Raw genomic sequence first — 21,962 nt, 5'->3', positions numbered from 1 at the left:
TGTATACAGCACAACTATCATTTAAATATGGAGGAGAGATTAAACAATTCCCATACAAGCAAAAGTTGAGGGAATTTGCCTCCCACAAACCACCTCTACAGGATATTTTAAAGGGACTGCTCTAGATGAAAGCACTCCTAAGGCTAAATAGATGTCACCAGAGAAAATAAAATCAAAGCAAAGAAAGCAGACCAACCAAATACTAAATAAAGGCAAAAAATAATCAACTACTCACAAAAGCAGTCAAAGGAAACACAAAAGAGCACAGAACAAAACACCCAACATACAAAGAATGGAGGAGGAGGAAAAAGAAGGGAAAGAAATAATCATCAGACTGTGTTTATAACAGCTCAATAAGCGAGTTAAGTCAGACAGTAAGGAAGTAAACAAGCTAACCTTGAACCTTTCGTAACCACGAATCTAAAGCCTGCAATGGCAATAAGTACATATCTTTCAATAATCACCCTAAATGTAAATGGACTGAATGCACCAATCAAAAGACACAGAGTAATAGAATGGATAAAAAAGCAAGACCCATCTATATGCTGCTTAGAAGAGACTCACCTCAAACCCAAAGACATACACAGACTAAAAGGCAAGGGATGGAAAAAGATATTTCACGCAAACAATAGGGAGAAAGAAGCAGGTGTTGCAGCACTTGTACCAGACATAATTGACATCAAAACAAAGAAAGTAACAAGAGATAAAGAAGGACATTACATAATGATAAAGGGGTCAGTCAAACAAGAGGATATAACCATTATAAATATATATGCACCCAACACAGAAGCAATGACATATGTGAAAGAAGTACTAACAGAACTAAAGGAGGAAATAGAATGCAATGCATTCTTTCTAGGAGACTTCAATATACCACTCACTCCAAAGGACAGATCCACCAGACAGAAAGTAAGTAAGAACACAAAGGCACTGAACAACACTCTAGAACAGATAGTCCTAACAGACATCTACAGAACTCTACACACAAAAGCAGCAGGATATACATTCCTCTCAAGTGCACATGGAACATTTTCTAGAATAGACCACATACTAGGCCACAAAAAGAGCCTCAGTAAATTCAAAAAGATTGAAATTCTACCAACCAACTTCTCAGAACGCAAAGGTATAAAACAAGACATAAATTGTACAAAGAAAGCAAAAGGCTCACAAACACATGGAGGCTTAAGAACATGCTCCTAAATAATCAATGGATCAATGACCAAATCAAAATAGAGATAAAGCAATATATAGTGATAAATGACAACAACAGTAAAAAGCCCCAACTTCTGTGGGATGCGGCGAAAGAAGTTCCAAGAGGAAAATATATAGCCATCCAGGCCTATTTATAAGAAGGAAGAGCAATCCCAAATGAATAGTCTAATGTCACTATTACTGAAACTGGAAAAAGAACAAATGGAGCCCAAAGTCAGCAGAAGGAGGGACATAATAAAGATCAGAAAAGAAATGAACAAAATTGAGAAGAATAAAACAATAGAAAAAAAATCAATGAAACCAAGAGATAGTTCTTTGAGAAAATAAACGAAATAGATAAACCCCTAGCCAGACTTATTAAGAGAAAAAGAGAATCTACACACATCAACAGAATCAGAAATGAGAAAGGAAAAATCACAACAGACCCCACAGAAATGCAAATAATTATTAGAGTATACTATGAAAATCTATATGCTAACAAGCTGGAAAAGCTAGTAGAAATGGACAACTTCCTAGAAAAATACAAACTTCCAAGACAGACAAAGGAAGAAACAGAAAATCTAAACAGACCATTTACCAGCAATGGAATTGAATCAGTAATCACAAAACTACACAAGTACAAAACCCCTGGGCTACAAGGATTCACCGCGGAATTTTATCAGATATATATAGAAGACATAATACACTTTCTCCTTAAAATTTTCCAAAAAGTAGAAAAGGAGGGAATACTTCCAAACTCATTCTATGAAGCAGGCATCACCCTAATACCAAAACCAGGCAAAGACACCACAATAAAAGAAAACTACAGACCAATATCCCTGATGAATATAGATGCAAAAATACTCAACAAAATATTAGCAAACCGAATTCAAAAGTACATCAAAAAGATCATCCATCATGACCAAGTGGGATTCATCTCAGGGATGCAAGCATGGTACAACATTCGAAAATCCATCAACATCATCCAGCACATCAACAAAAAGAAGCACAAAAATGACATAATCATCTCCATAGACGATGAAAAAGCATTCAACAAACTTCAACATCCATTCATGATAAAAACTCTCAACAAAATGGGTATAGAGGGCAAGTACCTCAACATAATAAAGGCCATATATGACAAACCCACAGCCAACATCATACTTAACAGTGAGAAGCTGAAAGCTTTTCATCTAAGAATGGGAACAAGACAGGGATGCCCACTGTACCCACTGTTATTCAACATAGTGGTGGAGGTCCTAGCCACGGCAATAAGACAACACAAAGAAATAAAAGGCATCCAGATAGGTAACGAAGAAGTCAAACTGTCACTGTTTGCAGATGACATGATATTGTACATAAAAAACTCTAAAGACTCCACTCCAAAATTACTAGATCTAGTATCTGAATTCACCAAAGTTGCAGGATGCAAAATTAACACACAGAAATTTGTTGCTTTCCTATACACTAACGATGAACTAGCAGAAAGAGAAACCAGGAAAACAATTCTATTCACAATTGCATCAAAAAGAATAAAATACCTAGGAATAAACCTAATCAATGATCAGAAAGACCTATATCCTGAAAACTACAAAACACTCTTTAGAGAAATTAAAAAGGACACTAACAAATGGAAACTCATCCCATGCTCTAGGCTAGGAAGAATTAATATTGTCAAAATGGCCATCCTGCCTAACGCAATCTACAGATTCAATGCAATGCATAGCAAAATACCTACAGCATTCTTCAACGAACTGGAACAAATAGTTCTAAAATTCATATGGAACCATCAAAGACCCCGAATAGCCAAAGCAATCCTGAGAAGGAAGAATATAGCAGGGGAGATCTCGCTTCCCAACTTCCAGCTCTACTACAAAGTCACAGTAATTAAGATAATTTGGTACTGGCACAAGAATAGAGTCCAGATATTAACAAAAACATATATGGTCAATTAGTATATGATAAAGGAGCCAGGGACATACAATGGGGAAATGACAGTCTCTTCAACAGATGGTGCTGGCAAAACTAGACAGCTACATATAAGAGAACGAAACTGGATCATTGTCTAACCTCATACACCAAAGTAAATTTAAAATGGATCAAAGACCTGAATGTAACTCACGAAACCATAAAACTCTTAGAAGAAAACAGGCAAAAATCTCTTGGACATTAACATGAACAACTTCTTCATGAACATATCTCGCAGGGCAAGGAAAACAAAAGCAAAAATGAACAAGTGGGACTATATCAAGCTGAAAAGCTTCTGTACAGCAAAGGACACCACCAATAGAACAAAAAGGCGTCCAGCAGTATGGTATATTATATTCATAAATGACAGATCCGATAAAGGGTTGACATCCAAAATATATAAAATACTCACCCACCTCAACAAACAAAAAGCAAATAATCCAATTAAAAAATGGTCAGAGGAGCTGAACAGACAGTTCTCCAAAGAAGAAATTTAGATGGCCAACAGACACATGAAAAGAAGCTAAGCAGCAGAGAAATGTAAATTAAAACCACAATGAGATATCACCTCACACGAATAAGGATTGCCACCATCCAAAAGACAAACAACAATAAATGCTGGCGAGGATGTGGAGAACCTCCTACACTGCTGGTGGGAATGTAAATTAGTTCAACCATTGTGGAAATTAGTATAGAGTTTCCTCATAAAACTCAAAATAGAAATACCATTTGACCCAGGAATTCCACTCCTAGGAATTTATCCTAACAATGCAGCAGTCCAGTTTGAGAAAGACAGATGCACCCCTATGTTTATTGCAGCACTATTTACAATAGCCAAGAAATGGAAGCAACCTAAGTGTCCATCAGTAGATGAATGGATAAAGAAGACGGGATACATATACACAATGGAATATTACTCAGCCATAAGAAGAAAACAAATCCTACCATTTGCAACAACATGGATGGAGCTAGAGGGTATTATGCTCAGTGAAATAAGCCAGGCAGAGAAAGACAAGTATTAAATGATTTCACTCATCTGTGGAGTATAAGAACCAAGAAAAAAACTGAAGGAACAAAACAGCAGCAGACTCACAGAACCCAAGAATGAACTAACAGTTACCAAAGGGAAAGGGGCTGGGGAGGATGGATGGGAAGGGAGGGATAAGGGGGGAGAAAAAAGCAAGGGGGCATTATGATTAGCGTGTATAATGTAGGGGGTGGCAACGGGTAGGGCTGTATAACACAGAGAAGACAAGTAGTGATTGTACAGCATCTTACTACGCTGATGGACAGTGACTGCAATGGGGTATGTGTGGTGGGAGACTTGGTGATGGGGGGAGTCTAGTAAACATAATGCTCCTCATGTAATTGTAGATTAATGATACCAAAAAAAAATTGCAGCCTGAAAAAAAATACTGAAATATATGTTTCTTCTATCACAAATACTAATTCACAAAAATTATTGCATGCATCAAATTTATACTGGCATTTCATTGCACTACACTGCAACTTCCACTTGACTTTAAAAAATGAAAAAAAGTTTTTTTATTACATTTTCTACAAAGAAAATAAGTTTACAGTCAGAAAATAAGTTTTCCAAAAAAGATTTACTATTTTATAATGAAAGTCAAGAAAGTAGAATTTACATTATACAATGTACCTACAATTAACTTTGTCTAGTGTTAATGTATATCGAAGAGAAATACTCATAATTGTCACTTAAGAATAAAATATAACCAGAAAAGTTACTGATACCAACTTCTCAAAATTTAAGTCCATCAATTTGAATAATGATATTTATCAATAAAATGGTTGATTTTACTGAATATATGCAGAAAACGCTTAGGCTTATTCACATCTATTTTGCATTCATTTTCTTCTATCATGTTGACAATGTAATTTTGCATGACCTCATACTTTTATCACTTTTTAAAATACCTTAATATAGAATTATAGTATTTTCAAAATAATTCAGGACCCCAAACTCACTACTATTTTAATAATAAATGTATTTATTTCAACATCTAGAAAAGAATATTTGCCTGAGAAAAAGCTCAGAGGATTATTTATTAGCTGATTTTGGGTAACCAACATGTAGTTATTACAACTGGCTTACTTTCTACCAATATGCCCTAGATTCATTTAATTATTCAGCTAGTATGTGATTTGGCAATATCCACTGATTTAAAAGATTAAAACATCATGATAACGTCACCTATTATTAACAGAATGGATGGTACTATGAATCAAATACAATTTTATAAAACCTAGCTATGTTTGATGAAAACCTCACAACTCTGCTTTTGTAAGATATTAACTATATTACTACTACTGCAAAGACTTTTCTTTGTAAGACATTAAAGACAAATGATATGAGACTTCCAAAGACAAATGAGTCAAAAATAAATAAATGATCCAGTTGGTATCTAAAAAAAAACAAAAAACAGTAAATAGTAAGTGGCTTTTTCTCCATGTTTCGTATCAATATATATGATGAAACAAACAAAAAAAAATGACCCTTAAAGGCCATTATTTAAAATAGGTAAGCCAATGCAGATACAATTGAGCTAATAATTCAGCAACAAAAAAGGGCTTGCAAATCTTTCTTATTTTCCAGTATGGGTGTACTTACCTGAATATCATTTCTGATTTCTAATTCAGTTTGAGCCCAGGTTTATACTTCCAGCTATTTTGAAAATGGTTCTAAGTTCATTTTTGGTAAATGTCTATTATCCACTCGTCTCTGATGCTATTTTTAAGAATGCAAAATCCAAAGCTCGACAAACTCTCTTGCTTCAAACACTCCCTATCTCTAGATTGCAACTATGCCAAATCCATTTATGCTCGAGTATATTGACGACTACATAATGACAAATTAATATTTAAAACTAGATCACAGTAAAAACAAAACATGAAATTCCTATTTTAACAAGTCAAAGTATCCATAGTTTAGGCAATTTAATTTTCTTATTTTGAAATAGAAAACTGCAACTGATCTGTTAAAGATGGAGAGAGGTAGAAGACAGGACCATATAAAATATAGAGAGTTCTTTTTTTTAATTGTAAAGGTATATAATTAAGTGATGTCCTAAGTCTAGAGTGCTGGTGAACTACATATTTGCTCTTAGATCTACCCCTGCCTTCTCCCTGCTCTGCTCTGTGTGTTGCAAGAAATTGACCTCTAGTTAAAAGATGCTTTGGTCAATGGAAGGGGCCAGTAGTAACAATTTCCTCTCTACGACCCCAGTTCCTACTAGACAAGATTTTTTCTCTGTGAGTCTAGATGCACTAGGCAGTCCTGCTTCTAAACTATACTCACATTACGTCTTCCTGATGTTCCTCTCTATCCCTAAGAACAGTAATGGGTCCCTGTTATGATAGTCTCTGAGTCACCTTAGCATACTTTGTTTAGCTTCTCCACTCACCCATCACCTATGTATCTATCTAATTCTCTGCAAAAAATTCTCTCCATTTTGAGGCTTGAAAATTACCTGAAAGGATTAAATATGTTGGCATGAGAGGTCAGACAGAGACTTCCTCCTAAAACCACATATAATATGAAAATACAATTAATACAATTAATCCTGAGAGGGCAACAAGAAAGAGGACTGCGCCACACTGCATACACCTGGAGAAAAGAGCACACCTCACAGAGCAGGGTAACGTACCAAAGCTGAGGCCACCCTTCCCCCATCCCAGCTTACTGGCGGGGGGAAAAGAAATGGAGTGCGGAGGGAGTGGAGGCCTGCAACTGCTGAATACCTAACTCCGGAGATATGCTCTGGGAGCACAAACCTACATTTCATGGTGCTTTGATGATACTCTTGTGATTACAGGGTTACAAAGCTAAGACAGGCAGAATTCCTGGAGAGACTCTGATCCAGCCACTTGTGGAAAGCAGGGATCCATATCCAGCTGCTGTGGGACAAAAGCTTATACCTGTGTGTTCGGCCCACTGGTTCAGGCAGTGGAGACAGGCACAGAAGCCAGGAAGCAGGAACACCTCTTTCCTCCCCCGAGACACCAATCCCACTACCCTGTGACCCCTGACATTGCTTCAGGGTCTAAGTAGCTTCAGAGAGTAGAGCTTCTGGACACTAGTGGGTGCCATACACAAATACGAAATGCCAAAGGAACCCGGTCCAGAGTAAAATTAATATAACTCCAGAGAAAGATATAAATGACATGGACCTTATGACTCTTCCTGAAAGGGAGTTCAAAATAAAAATCATCAACATGCTAATGCAGGTATGGAAACATATCCAAGAACTCAGGAATGAATTCTGTTTGGAGATCCAATCGTTGAAGAGCACAATGGAGGGTATTAAAAGCAGACTGGATATGGTGGAGACAATAAATGAAATAGAAACTAGAGAAGAGGAATACAAAGAAACTGAGGCACAGAGAGAAAAATAGAATCTCTAAAAATGAAAGAATACTGAGTGAACTGTGTGACCAATCCAAATCGAAAAATATTTGCATTATAGGGGTGCCAGAAGAAGAAAAGAGAGAGAAAGGGACAGAAAGTGTCTTTGAGGAGGTAATTGCTGAAAACTCCCCCAATTTGGGGAAGGAGATAGTCTCTCAGGCCATGGAGATCCAGAGATCTCCCAACACAAGGGACCCAAGGAAGACAACACCAAGAAATATAGTAACTAAAATGGCAAAGATGAAGGATAAGGACAGACTATTAAAAGAAGCCGGAGAGAGAAATAAAAGAAATAAGATCACATACAAAAGAAAGCCTATCAGGCTAACATCAGACTTCTCAATAGAAATCTTACAGGCCAGAAGGGAGTGGCATGATTACTTAATGCAATGAAGCAGAAGGGCCTAGAACCAAGACTACTTTATCCTGCAAGATTATCATTTAAATTTGAAGGAGGGATTAAACAATTTCCAGATAAGCAAAAGCTGAGCAAATTTACCTCCCACAAACCATCTCTACAGTCTATTTTGGAGGGACTACTAGAGATGGCCGTGTTCCTAAGGTTGAACAGCTGTCACCAGAGGTAATAAAACCACAGTAAAGAAAGTAGGACAGCTAATCATTAAGAAAATACAAGATTAAATTAACTACCCCAAAGTCAACAAGGGATAGCCAAAGAATACAGAATATGAAACCTAATATATAAAGATTGGAGGAAAAAGAAAAAGGAAAGAAAAAGAAAAGAACCTTTAAATTGTGCTTGAACAGCATATGAAGTGAGTTAAGTTAGACTTTTAGATAGTAAAGAAGTTAACCTTGAACCTTTGGTAACCATGAATCTGAAGTCTGCAATGGCAACGAATACATACCTATTGATAATCACCCTAAATGTAAATGGTATGAATGCACATACAGTCACTGAATGGATAAAAAAACAAGACCCATATATATGATGCCTACAAGAGACTCACTTCAAACCCAAAGACATACACAGACTAAAAGTGAAAGGATGGAGAAAGATATTTCATGAAACTAACAGAGAGAAAAAAAATCAGCAGTTGCAGTACTTGGATCAGACAAAATAGACTTCAAAACAAAGAAAGTCACAAGAGACAAAGAAGGACAATACATAATGATAAAGGGGTCAATCCAAAAAGGAGATATAACCATTATAAATATCTATGCTCCCAACACAGGAGCACCCACATATGTGAAACAAATACTAACTGAATTAAAAGGGGAAATAGAATGCAATGTATTCATTCTAGGAGACTTTAACACTCCACTCACTCTGAAGGACAGATCAATGAGATAGAAGATAAGTAAGCAGACAGAGGCACTGAACAATAGAACAGATAGCCCAACAGACATCTACAGAACTCTACACATCCCAAAGCAAAAGAATACACATTCTTCTCAAGTGCACATGGAACATTTTCAAGAACAGATCATATACTAGACCACAAAAAAAGCCTCAGTAAATTCAAAAAGCTGGAAATTGTACCAACCAGTTTCTCAGACCACAAAGGTATGAAACTAGAAATGAAAAAGAAAAATCCCACAAACACATGGAGGCTTCATAACATGCTCCTAAATAACCAATGGGTCAATGACCAAATAAAAACAGAGATCAAGCAATATATGGAGACAAATGACAACAATAATTCAACACCGCAATAACCCACCATTGCATCTGTGGGATGCAGCCAAGGCCATGCTAAGAGGAAAGTATATTGCAATACAGGCCTACCTCGGGAAAGAAGAACAATCCCAAATAAACAGTCTAAACTCAGAATTAATGAAACTAGAAAAGGAAGAACAAATGTGGCCCAAAGTCAGTAGAAGGATGGACATAATAAAGATTACAGCAGAAATAAATACAATTGAGAAGAATAGAAAGAATCAATGAAAATAGAAGCTGGTTTTTCGAGAAAATGAACAAAATAGATAAACCATTAGCCAGACTTATCGAGAAAAAAAGACACTCTACATAAATAAAAAGAATCAGAAATGAGAAAGGAAAAATGACTATGGACACCACAGAAATACAAAGAATTATTAGAGAAGACTATGAAAAATTATATGCTAACAAACTGGACAACCTACAAGAAATGGACAACTTTCTAGAAAAATACAACATTCCAAGGCTGACCCAGCCCAAAACAGAAAATCTGAATAGACCAATTACAAGCAAAGAAATTAAATTGCTAATCAAAAAACTACCTAAGAAAATGCCTGGACCAGATGGTTTCACTGCTAAATTTTATCAAACATTTAGTGAAGACCTAATAACCATCCTCCTTAAAGTTTTCCAGAAAGTAGAAGAGGAGGAAAAACTACCAAACTCATTCTACAAGGCTAACATCACTCTAATACCAAAACCATGCAAAGACACCACAAAAAAAGAAAATTACAGACCAATATGCCTGATGAACATAGATGCGAAAGTACTCAATAAATATTAGCAAGCCGAATTCAAAAATACATAAAAAACATCACCCATCATGATCAAGTGGGATTCATCCCAGGGATGCAAGGATGGTACAACATTTGAATATCCATCAACATCATCTACTACGTCAACAAAAAGAAGGACAAAAACCACATGATCATCTCCACAGAGGCTGAAAAAGCATTTGACAAAATACAACGTCCAATCGTGATAAAAACTCTCAACAAAATGGGTAAAGAGAGCAAGTACTTCAACATAATAAAGGCCAAATATGACAAACTCATAGCCAACATTATTCTTAACAGCAAGAAGCTGAAAGCTTTTCCTTTAAGATCGGGAACAAGACAAGGATGCCCACTCTCCACACTTTTATTCAACATAGTTCTGTAGGTCCTAGCCACAGCAATCAGACAACACAAAGAAATAAAAGGCATCCAGATCGGCATGGAAGAAGTCAAACTGTCCCTGTTGCAGATGACATGATATTGTACATAAAAAACCCTAAAGAATCCACTCCAAAATTAGTAGATCTAATATCTGAATTCAGCAAAGCTGCAGAACAAAAATAATACACCGAAATCTGTTGCATTCCTATACACTAATGATTAACTACCAGAAAGAGAAATCAGGAAAACAACTCCATTCACAATTGCATCAAAAAGAATAAAATACCTAGGAATAAACCTACCAAGGAAGTAAAAGACCTAGTCCCTGAAAACTACAAGACATTCTTAAGAGAAATAAAAGAGGACACTAATAAATGGAAATTCATCCCATGCTCTTAGCTAGGAAGAATTAATATTGTCAAAATGGCCATCCTGCCTAAAGCAATCTACAGGTTCAATGCAATTCCTATCAAAATACCTACAGCATTATTCAATGAACTAGAACAAAGAGTTCTAAATTCATATGGAATGACAAAAGACCCCAAATATCCAAGGCAATCCTGAGAAGGAAGAATAAAGCAAGGAGAATAATGCTCCCTGACTTAAAGCTCTACTAGAAAGCCACAGTAATCAAGATAATTTGGTACTGGCACATGAACAGACCCATACACCAGGGAACAGAATAGAGGGCCCAGATATAAACACAAGCATGTATGTGTTTTTTACATGCTTTTTTTGAGTTATCTTACTCATATCAGTTACTATATGATAAAGGAGCCATGGACATACAATGGGGAAGTGACAGCCTCTTCAACAGCTGGTGTTGGCAAAACTGGACACCTACATGTAAGAGAATGAAACTGGATTACTGTCTAACCCCATACACAAAAGTAAATTCAAAATGGATCAAAGTCCTGAATGTAAGTCATGAAACCATAAAATGCTTAGAAAAAAATATAGGGAAAAGTCCCTTGGGCATAAACATGAGCAACTTTTTCATGAACATATATCCCTGGGCAAGGGAAACAAAAGCAAAAATGAACAAGTGGGACTATATCCAACTAAAAACCTTCTATACAGCAAAGGACACCATCAATAGAACAAAAAGGCATCCTACAGTATGGGAGAATATATTCATAAATGACAAATCCTATAAGGGGTTAACATCCAAAATATATAAAGAGCTCATGCACCTCAACAAACAAAAAGCAAATAAGCCAATTAAAAAATGGGCAGAGGAGCCGAACAGACAGTTCTCCAAAGAAGAAATTCAGATGGCCAACAGACACATGAAAAGATGATCCACATCACTAATCATCAGAGAAATGCAAATTAAAACCACAATGAGATATCACCTCACACCAGTTAGGATGGCCAACATCCAAAAGCTAAACAACAACAAATGTTGGTGAGGATATGGAGAAAGGGCAACTCTCCTACACTGCTGGTGGGAATGTAAACTACTTCAACCATTGTGGAAAGCAGTATGGAGGTTCCTCATAAAACTCAAAATAGAAATACCATTTGACCCAGGAATTCCACTCCTAGGCATTTACCCTAAGAATGCAGGAGCCAAGTTTGAAAAAGACATATGCACTCCTATGTTTATCGCAGCACTATTTACAATAGCCAAGAAATGGAAACAATGTGTCTATCAGTAGATGAATGGGACATATATACAATGGAATATTATTCATACATAAGAGGAAAACAAATCCTACCATTTGCAACAACATGGATGGAGCTAATGGTTATTATGCACAGTGAAATAAGCCAGGCAGAGAAAGACAAATATCAAATGATTTCACTCATCTGTGAAGTTTAAGAACAAAGGAGAAACTGAAGGATCAAAACAGCAGCAGACTCACAGAATCCAAGAATGGACTAACAGTTACCAAAGGGAAGGGACTGGGGAGGATGGCTGGGAAGAGAGGGATAAGGGGGAAAAAGGGGCATTACGATTAGCACACATAATGTTGGGTGGGTGGGAGTGGGACGGCAGTACAACACAGAGAAGATAAGTAGTGATTCTATAGCATCTTACTACGCTGATGGACAGTGACTGTAATAGGGTATGTGGGGGGTACTTGATGATAGGGGAAGTCTAATATCCATAATGTTGTTTAAGTAATTTTACAGTAATGATACCAAAAAAAAAAAAAAAAGATATCCAGATTGGTAGGAAGAAGTTAAACTGTCACTCTTTGCAGATGACATGATATTATACACAGAAAACCCTAACAACTCCACCAAAATGCTACTAGAATAACAGAATTCAGCAAAGTTGCAGGATACAAAAATTAATACACAGAAATCTTTTGCATTTCTATACACTAATGATGAACTAGCAGAAAGAGAAATTAGGATAACAACTCCATTTACAATTGCATTAAAAAGAATAAAATACCTAGGAATAAACCTAACTAAGGAAGGGAAAGACCTATACCCCCGAAAACTACAAGACATTCATGAGAGTAATAGACACCAAAAAGTGGAAAAGAAAATTCTCTCCATTTTATAAGTATAGAAGGGTCTGCTTTTCTATTTGTACCTTTCTGACACACTCATGTCAACTTTGATGAATATTTGTTGGGTACTATTTCTAAACACGAATTTAAGGTTTAAATACATGTATGTTCTCACAAATGAAAGAATTCTTTCCTTTGAGCAAACAGTTAGAGAACATTATGTTGAAAGCAAAGTGGGGAGACACTGAGGTTACTGATATGAGTAAGATAACTCAAGAGAAGTCTTCTATCTAATATCTGAGGAACTCATCTCAGTAAAAAAGTTGAATGCCTAAACCTAATTTACAATCCTTCAAAACAACTAGGAACATAGTAGAAAAGGAAAAAAAATTCAAGAATTTTATATCTTTAAACCTAAATCAGTGTTCTAAGTGTTAATCATTTTCTATTAAAATTACACTGTGATATTAATAATAGTTTAATCTTGTAATTCCCCAAAAATAGATACAAGAATTCTAAGGTGTTATATTTTGTGTGGCACTGAAATAATGCTTATTTCTTGAAAATCATAAAGTTGGAATTTAGATTTCACTGAAAAGATTTTTTGTATCAGCTACATAAAGATGTATTTTTTAAGTGTCCTGAAAATACTATCTCAAAAAGAAATCACTTGGAAAATAAGCTATATTTAAAGGAAATGTTAATTTACCTCTTCAGATTTCTTCTTTAGCTGTTTTTCAAACTTTTCCTTATTTCCCTCCAACTGATTCAAATGCAAGGCAAGTTCTTCCTTGCAAATTTCCAATGCTGAATCTAGTTGTCTGACCTAAAAAAGAGAAGAAAAATCAACTAATACTAATTAATGAGTGTTTGTTATATACTCAATATTTAACAGATTTATCTCCTAATGTCACCACAGAGCTTCAAACACAGTCCAACTTAGGATACAAAATGCTGTTAGAGATTTACTTAGAAAACTAATTTTTCATTGTAAACCGGAAGCCAGAGACTGTGATTCTGAAAAATAAAAAATTAGGAACAAGTCAAGAAGGGCATTCCAGGAAAAGGGAGCTTGTTCAGAGACAAGACACTGTGAGAGGGAATGGTGAGAGGCTGGCAGGAGGCTAGGGTATGAAGAGTATGAATTTGTAGGAGATAGGCATTTAAAGATCAGACTGGCAAGACAGACTGGGGTCAACTGTCAAGAACCTCATTTAAGGTTGGCCAAGCACACCAAAACATTTACCTAAATTACAGGTAAGCAGTATTTAAGCCTACTACTTAAGATCCCTTGAAAAAAAATTATAATGTGAGTACAAATTGGTGTATTGTGGTAATGATAGTATGGTGTGCATAATTCTGAATATGCAAAAGTCACTAAGAAAATAAAAATGTCTTTGTCAGCTAGGAATACAAACTCAGGAGGAGACTGCTTTTACTTTTATCAGTGAAAACTATCAGAAAGGCAGCAATGTAACTTGGTGCAAGTGTTCATACGGTTTCAAATGCTTTCTGCTACCTTAATATTAAAAGGCAAATGAGCAAAGTGCAACTTTAATTCAGTATTTTTTTCGAAAAATTAGTTCAAGGGACACAATTTGCACACATGTTCCATACCCTATCTGCTAATAAGATTCTTGGCTTCCTCCTTTGTTTTCCTTAGTGTAATCTTGAGCTTCTCAGGAATGTTTCTCTTCTCAATGCTAATAGCATTCTAGTAAGCAGAATGAAAGTGAGAAAGAAATCTCAACAAGATAAGGAGAAAAAGAATAACTTTCCCTCTGGCAAATACTATTCTACATCACGAAATTATCCTTGAAACTCTTATTTTAAAAGTTTTTGAAGATTGTCCCTACAGCCTGTGACTATAACCATTATCAACTATAGTTTATAATTTTGAATGATCACCTTTGTTAATAAACTGTTGTCCAAGTAATAATTTTTAAATTAAAATTTGTTTTACAGAAAGCATAAATACTTTTAAGTTTTTTCTTAAGCATGAGAATGAGTGTTGATACTTGCATAATCTTCCACACACAGAGAAAAAATAAAAATTACGACTGTCAGAATATCATATCCAATAATTAAAATGTAAAAACTCATTCAGGCAAGATCCCTTACTAGGTATTAAACCCATTAGCTATAAGGTTGTTGAGGAACAGGATATTTGTATAGCCTCAAAGAGTCACCCAAGCTTTATTAATTGTATGTTTTTTAAAATGGTGAGATCTGGCAGTAACTACCTTAAACGAGATATCAAGACTGGCAATGCTATTAATGGGGTGGTCTGATATTATCTGCCTCCTGATGTGAAGCAGTGGAGGAACACAGTATAGCCCATGAGATGTTCCGCTGAAGTAGACTTTTCAAAATATTCAGTGTCATGAAGAACAGAATGAGTTTACGGAAATCTAAAAAGCCAAATGCAACATAAATTATAATTGAATCCTAGACAGAGGAAAGAAAAGGAACAAGCTAAAGTAGTGTTCCTCAAGGTTTTAAAGGGCATACAAATTACCTGGACACCCCATTGAAATAGATTCTGATTCAGTAACAGGGCCAGGACTGGAGTAAGGCACAAGAGGTGCCTAAGGCTAAAATTTAAGGAGTCACTCACTCTTAGGGTCATGCAAGTGATGACCCTTCACTTATAAGACGCTGAAAGTTAACACCATCTTAAATTTTGCAGCAGAGCCACCTCACTTGCTTAACCATAGCCCCAGCTCTGGTCTGTAGGTCTGCGGCATAGCAGATATTCTGAAGTCACACAAGCTCCTGGGTGATACTAATGCTGTTAGTTCAGAGCTATGCTGTGGGTAGAAAGGCTATAACAGTATTTTTTAAATAATGGGAAAATTTCAGGATGGATGGTGAACGATGTTAACGTGATCCCATAGGAGAAACTGCCTGTTCACAGGAGATGCAAATTTAAGTATTAAGGGTGTAAAGTGTTATGACATCAGCAACCTTCTCTCAGTTGTTCTGGCAAAAAGAAACTGTGTGAGTCGGAGTGGACTGGGTAGGTGCACACAAAAAGAGATGAAGTAAATATAGCTAAAGTTGAATAGGCAGTGAATCTAGATGAGAGGATCACAGATGTTCACTGTACTGTTCTTTCAAATTTTTTGTGTATTTGAAACTTTTAAAAATAAATTTAATAAATTTAAACTAATAAGTAATTCATAAAAAAACAAAACATCTACTACTCTGTTGGATTCCTTAGGTGAACAAAGAGTTTGAGAATCTTCAAATATACATGTATATGTAAATATATGAATGAGAGAAATCAAAACAAAGACACTGCTCTGCCGAAACAAAGAACCTCCTCAGACGCACAGTCTCCAGACAAAAAGGGAGGGGCTCTAGGCTACCTATCTTCAACAAAAGCAGCTAGGCACTGCTTTTTTTGTTTATTTTTTTCCACTTATTATTTCTACTGGGAGGAAACAAAAAGAATCAGAGTGAAAAATAAAAGCAAGACAAAGAATTTTAAAAATCTCTACATTTAATAAGCATCTTCTCAGTTTTCTACTTAACAGCAGGTAACGTAATCACTTCATTTATTGATGATTCCTTGTTGTTTGTTCAGAATTTTGCCATCACTCTTCTAGATCTCAAACTTTTATAGATGATATAACTTTAAACTGACTCTTCTAACTGTTGCAGAAAGAAAATCCATATATATATATATATATATATTTGGTATCATTAATGTACAATTACATGAGCAACATTATGATTACTACATTCCCCCCATTATCAAGTCCCCACCACATACCCTATTACAGTCACTATCCATCAGCATAGTAAGATGCTATAGAATCACTACTTATCTTCTCTGTGTTGTACTGCTATCCCCATGCCACCCACCAAACATTATGTGTGCTAATCGTAATGCCCCTATTTCCCCCTTATCCCTTCCTTCCCACCCACCCTCCCCAGTACCTTTCCCTTTGGTAACTGTTAGTCCATTATTGGGTTCTGTGAGTCTGCTGCTGTTTTGATCCTTCAGTTTTCCTTTGTTCTTATACTCCACAGATGAGTGAAATCATTTGATACTTGTCTTTCTCCACCTGGCTTATTTCACTGAGCATAATACCCTCTAGCTCCATCCATGTTGTTGCGAATGGTAGGATTTGTTTTCTTCTTATTGCTGAATAATATTCCATTGTGTATATGTCCCACATCTTTATCCATTCATCTACTGATGGACAATTAGTATGCTTCCATTTCTTGGCTATTGTAAATAGTGCTGCATTAAACATAGGGGTGCATATGTCTTTTTCAAAACTGGCTCCTGTGTACTGAGGGTAAATCCTAGAAGTGAAATTCCTGGGTCAAATGGTATTTCTATTTTGAGTTTTATGAGGAACCTCCATACTGCTTTCCACGATGGTTGAAGTAGTTTACATTCCCACCAGCAGTGTAGGAGAGTTGCCCTTTCTCCACATCCTCACCAACATTTGTTGTTGTTTAGCTTTTGGATGTTGGCCATCCTAACTGGTGTGAGGTGATATCTCATTGTGGTTTTAATTTGCATTTCCCTGATAATTAGTGATGTGGAACATCTTTTCATGTGTCTGTTGACCATCTGAATTTCATCTTTGGAGAAGTGTCTGTTCAGACCCTCTGCCCATTTTTTAATCGGGTTATTTCCTTTTTTGGTGTTGAGGCATGTAAGCTCTTTATATATTTTGGATGTTAACCCCTTATCAGATATGTCGTTTACAAATACATTCTCCCATACTGTGGGATGCCTTTTGTTCTGCTGATGGTGTCCCTGCTGTACAGAACCTTTTTAGCATGATGTAGTCCCATTTGTTCATTTTTTATTTTGTTTCCCTTGCCTGGGGAGTTATGTTCAGGAAAAAGTTGCCCAAGTTTATATTTAAGATATTTTTGCCCATGTTTTCTTCTAAGAGTTCTATGGTTTCATTACTTACTTTCAGGTCTTTGATCCATTTTGAGTTTACTTTTGTGTATGGGGTTAGAAAACATACCAGTTTCATTCTCTTGCACGTAGCTGTCCAGTTCTGCCAACACCAGTTTGTTGAAGAGGCTGTCACTTCCCCATTGTATATCCATGGCTCCTTTATCATATATTAATTGACCATATACACATGGTTTTATATCTGGGCAATCTAGTCTGTTCCACTGGTCTATGGTTCTGGTCTTGTGCCAGTAGCAAACTGTCTTAATTACTGTGGCTTTGGAGTATAGCTTGAAGTTGGGAAGCGAGATCCCCCGTTTTAGTATTCCTTCTCAGGATTGCTTTGGCTATTCAGGGTCTTTTGTGGTTCCATGTGAATTTTAGAATGATTTGCTCTAGTTCGTTGAAGAATACTGTTGCTGTTTTGATAATGATTGCATTGAATCTGTAGATTGCTTTATGCAGTATGGCCATTTTTGACAATGTTAATTCTTCCTACCGATAAGCATGGGATATGTTTCCATTTATTGGTATCTCCTTTAATTTCTCTCACGAGTGTGTTGTACTTTTCAGAGTATAGGTCTTTCACTTCCTTGGTTAAGTTTATTTCTAGGTATTTAATTATTTTTTATGCAATTGTGAATGGAATTGTTTTCTTGATTTCTCTTTCTGCTGGTTCATCATTAGTGTATAGGAAGGCAAAAGATTTCTGTGTATTAATTTTGTATCCTGCCTCTTTGCTGAATTCTGATATTAGATCAAGTAGTTTTGGAGTAGATTCTTTACGGTTTCTTACGTACAATATTATGTCATCTGCAAACAGGGGCAATTTCTTCCTTGCCTATCTGGATGCCTTTCTTTCTTGTGTTGTCTGGTTGCTGTGGCTAGGACCTCCGGAACTATGATGAATAAAAGTAGGGAGAGTGGGCATCCTTGTCTTGTTCCAATCTTAAAAGAAAAACTTTCAAGTTCTCACTGTTAAGTATAATGTTGACTGTGGGTTTGTCTTATATGGCCTTTATAATGTTGAGGTAATTGCCGTCTAAACCGATTTTGTTGAGAGGTTTTATCATAAAGGGATGTTGAATTTTGTCAAAATGACACTTTTTCAGCATCTTTGGGGATGATCATGTGGTTTTTGTCCCTCTTTTTGTTGATGTGGTGGATGAAATTGATGGATTTTCAAATATACCATCCTTGCATCCCTGGAATAAATCCTACTTGATCACAATGGATGATCTTTCTGATGCATTTTTCAATTTAGTTTGCTAATATTTTGTTGAGGATTTTTGCATCTATATTCATCAGGAATACTGGTTTATAATTTTCTTTTTTTGTAGTGTATTTGCCTGGTTTTTGTATTAGAGTGATCCTGGCCTCATAGAATGAGTTTGGGTGTATCCCCTCCTCTTCTACTTTTTGGAAAACTTTAAGGAGGATGGCTATTAGGTCTCCACTAAATCTTTGCTATTATTCAGCAGTGAAACCATCTGGTCTACGGGTTTTGTTCTTAGATAGTTTTTTTGATTACCAGTTCAATTTCATTGCTGGTAATTGGTCTGTTTAGATTTTCTGTTTCTTTCTGTGTCAGCCTTGGAAGGCTGTATTTTTCTAGAAAGTTGTCCATTTTTTCTAGATTATCCAGTTTGTTGGCATGTAATTTTGCATAGTATTCTCTCATAATTCTTTGTATTTCTGTGGTGTCCATAGTGATTTTTCCTTTCTCATTCTTGATTGTGTTTATGTGTGTAGACTCTCTTTTTTCTTCATAGCTTTGACTAGGGGTTTATCTATTTTGTTTATTTTCTCAAAGAACCAGATCCTGCTTTCATTGATTCTTTCTATTGTTTCACTCTTTGCGATTTTTTAAATTTATGCTCTAGTATTTATTATGCCCCTCCTTCTACTGACTTTTGGCCTCATTTCTTCTTCTTTTTCTAGTTTCATTAATTATGACTTTAGACTGTGCATGTAGGATTGTTCTTCTTTCCTGAGGTAGGCCTGTATTGCAATATACTTCCCTCTTAGCACGGCCTCGTTGTGTCCCACAGATTTTGTGGTGTTGAATTATTGTTGTCATTTGTCTCCATATATTGCTTGATCTGTTTTTATTTGGTCATTAATCCATTGATTATTTAGAAGCATGTTGTTAAGCTTCCATGTGTTTGTGGGCTTTTTCATTTTGTGTAATTTATTTCTTGTTTCATAGCTTTGTGGTCTGAGAAGCTGGTTGGTACAATTTCCAGCTTTTTAAATTTACTGAGGCTCTTTCTGTGGCCTAGTATATGATCTATTTTTGAAAATGTTCCATGTGCACTTGAGAAGAATGTGTATCCTGCTGCTTTTGAGTGTAGAGTTCTGTAGATGTCTGTTAGGTCCATCTGTTCTAATATGTTGTTCACTGTCTCTATCACCTTACTTATTTTCTGTCTGGTTGATCTGTCCTTTGGAGTGAGTGGTGTCTTGAAGTCCCCTAAAATGAATGTATTGCATTCTATTTCCCCCTTTAATTCTGTTAGTATTAGTTTCACGTATGTAGATGATCCTGTGTTCAGTGCATAGATATTTATAATAGTTACATCCTCTTGTTGGACTGACCCCTTTATTACTATGTAATGTCCTTCTTTGTCTCTTGTGACTTTCTTTGCTTTGAAGTCTATTTTGTCTGATACAAGTACTGCAACTCCTGCTTTTTTCTCCCTATTAGTTGTATGAAATCTTTTTCCATCCCTTTACTTTCAGTCTGTGTGTGTCTGGGTTTAAAGTGAGTCTCTTGTAGGCAGCATATAGATGGGTCTTGTTTTTTAATCCATTCAGTGACTCTATGTCTTTTCATTGGTGCATTCATACCATTTACATTTAGGGTGATTATTGATAGGTATGTACTCATAGGCATTGTAGGCTTTAGATTTGTGGGGTCAAGGGTAATTCCACTATCGAACAGACTAATTTAACTCACTTAGTATGCTATTACAAACACAACCTGAAGGTTTTTTTTTTTTTACCTCCTTTTTCTTCCTCTTCCATTCTTTATATATTAGATATCATATTCTGTACTCTTTGTCTAACCCTTGATTGACTCTGGTGGTAGCTGATTTGATTTTGCATCTGCTTAATAATTAATTGTTCTACTTTCTTTACTGTGGTTTTACTCTCCCTGGTGACAGCTATTTAGCCTTAGGAATACTTCCATCTATAGGAGTCCCTCCAAAATGCACTATAGAGGTGGTTTGTGGGAGGTAAATTCTCTTAGCTTTTGCTTATCTGAAATTTGTTTAATCCCTCCTTCAAATTTAAATAACCTTGCTGGGTAGAGTATTCTTGGTTCGAGGCCCTTCTGTTTCATTGCATTAAATATATCATGCCACTCTCCTCTGGCCTGTAAAGTTTCTGTTGAGAAATCTGATGATAGCCTGGTGGGTTTTCCTTTGTATGTGGACTTTTTTCTCTCTCTAGCTGCTTTAAAAAAGTCTTTCCTTATCCTTTATCTTTGCGATTTTAATTATATGTCTCAGTGTTGTCTTCCTTGGGTCCCTTGTGTTGGGAGATCTGTGCACCTACATGGCCTGAGAGTCTATCTCCTTCCCTATATTGGGGAAGTTCTCAGCAATTACCTCTTCAAAGATACTTTTTATCCCTTTTTCTCTCTCTTCTTCTTCTGGTACCCCTATAATGCAAATATTGTTACATTTGGATTGTTCACACAGTTCTCTCAATATTCTTTCATTCCTAGAGATCCTTTTTTCTCTCTGTGCCTCAGCTTCTTTGTATTCCTCTTCTCTAATTTGTATTCCATTTACCATCTCCTCTACACATCTAATCGGCTTTTAAATCCCTCCATTGTATGTTTCATTTCAGATATGGAATTTCTTAATTATTGAATCTCCACCCTAAATACGTCCCTGCATTCTTGAGTATTTTTCTGTACCTCCATGAGCATGTTTATGATTTTTATTTTGAACTCTCTTTCAGGAAGATTGGTGAGTTCAGTTTCATTTGGCCCTTTTTCTGGTGTTTGCGAGGTTTGGTTTGAACCAGGTTCCTTTGACATTTCATATTTGTATGTGGCACCCTATAGTGCCCAGAAGCTCTCTTCTCTGGAGCTGCTCAGCCCATGGAGTGATGTTGGGGGTCACAG

The 21,962-nt window shown here is 36.1% G+C and overlaps 1 protein-coding gene across 9 annotated transcripts in view; it reads right to left on the bottom strand.

The window, feature by feature from the left end:
- The window catches only part of CCDC18 (coiled-coil domain containing 18), a 202,971-nt gene that overhangs the window by 85,365 nt on the left and 95,644 nt on the right, over positions 1-21,962 (bottom strand). For all 9 annotated transcript variants that reach the window (XM_036906533.2, XM_036906534.2, XM_036906528.2 and 6 more), the window contains one exon: positions 13,604-13,720. In XM_036906533.2, coding sequence (XP_036762428.2) covers positions 13,604-13,720 — 117 coding nt within the window. The remainder of the gene's footprint in view (positions 1-13,603; positions 13,721-21,962) is intronic.

This window comes from Manis pentadactyla, chromosome 4, assembly GCF_030020395.1.
Source record: "Manis pentadactyla isolate mManPen7 chromosome 4, mManPen7.hap1, whole genome shotgun sequence".
In the NCBI taxonomy this organism is placed as follows: Eukaryota; Metazoa; Chordata; class Mammalia; order Pholidota; family Manidae; genus Manis; species Manis pentadactyla.
The sequence above is the reverse complement of the archived record's forward strand: the minus strand, read 5'-3'. Positions and strand labels throughout refer to the sequence as shown.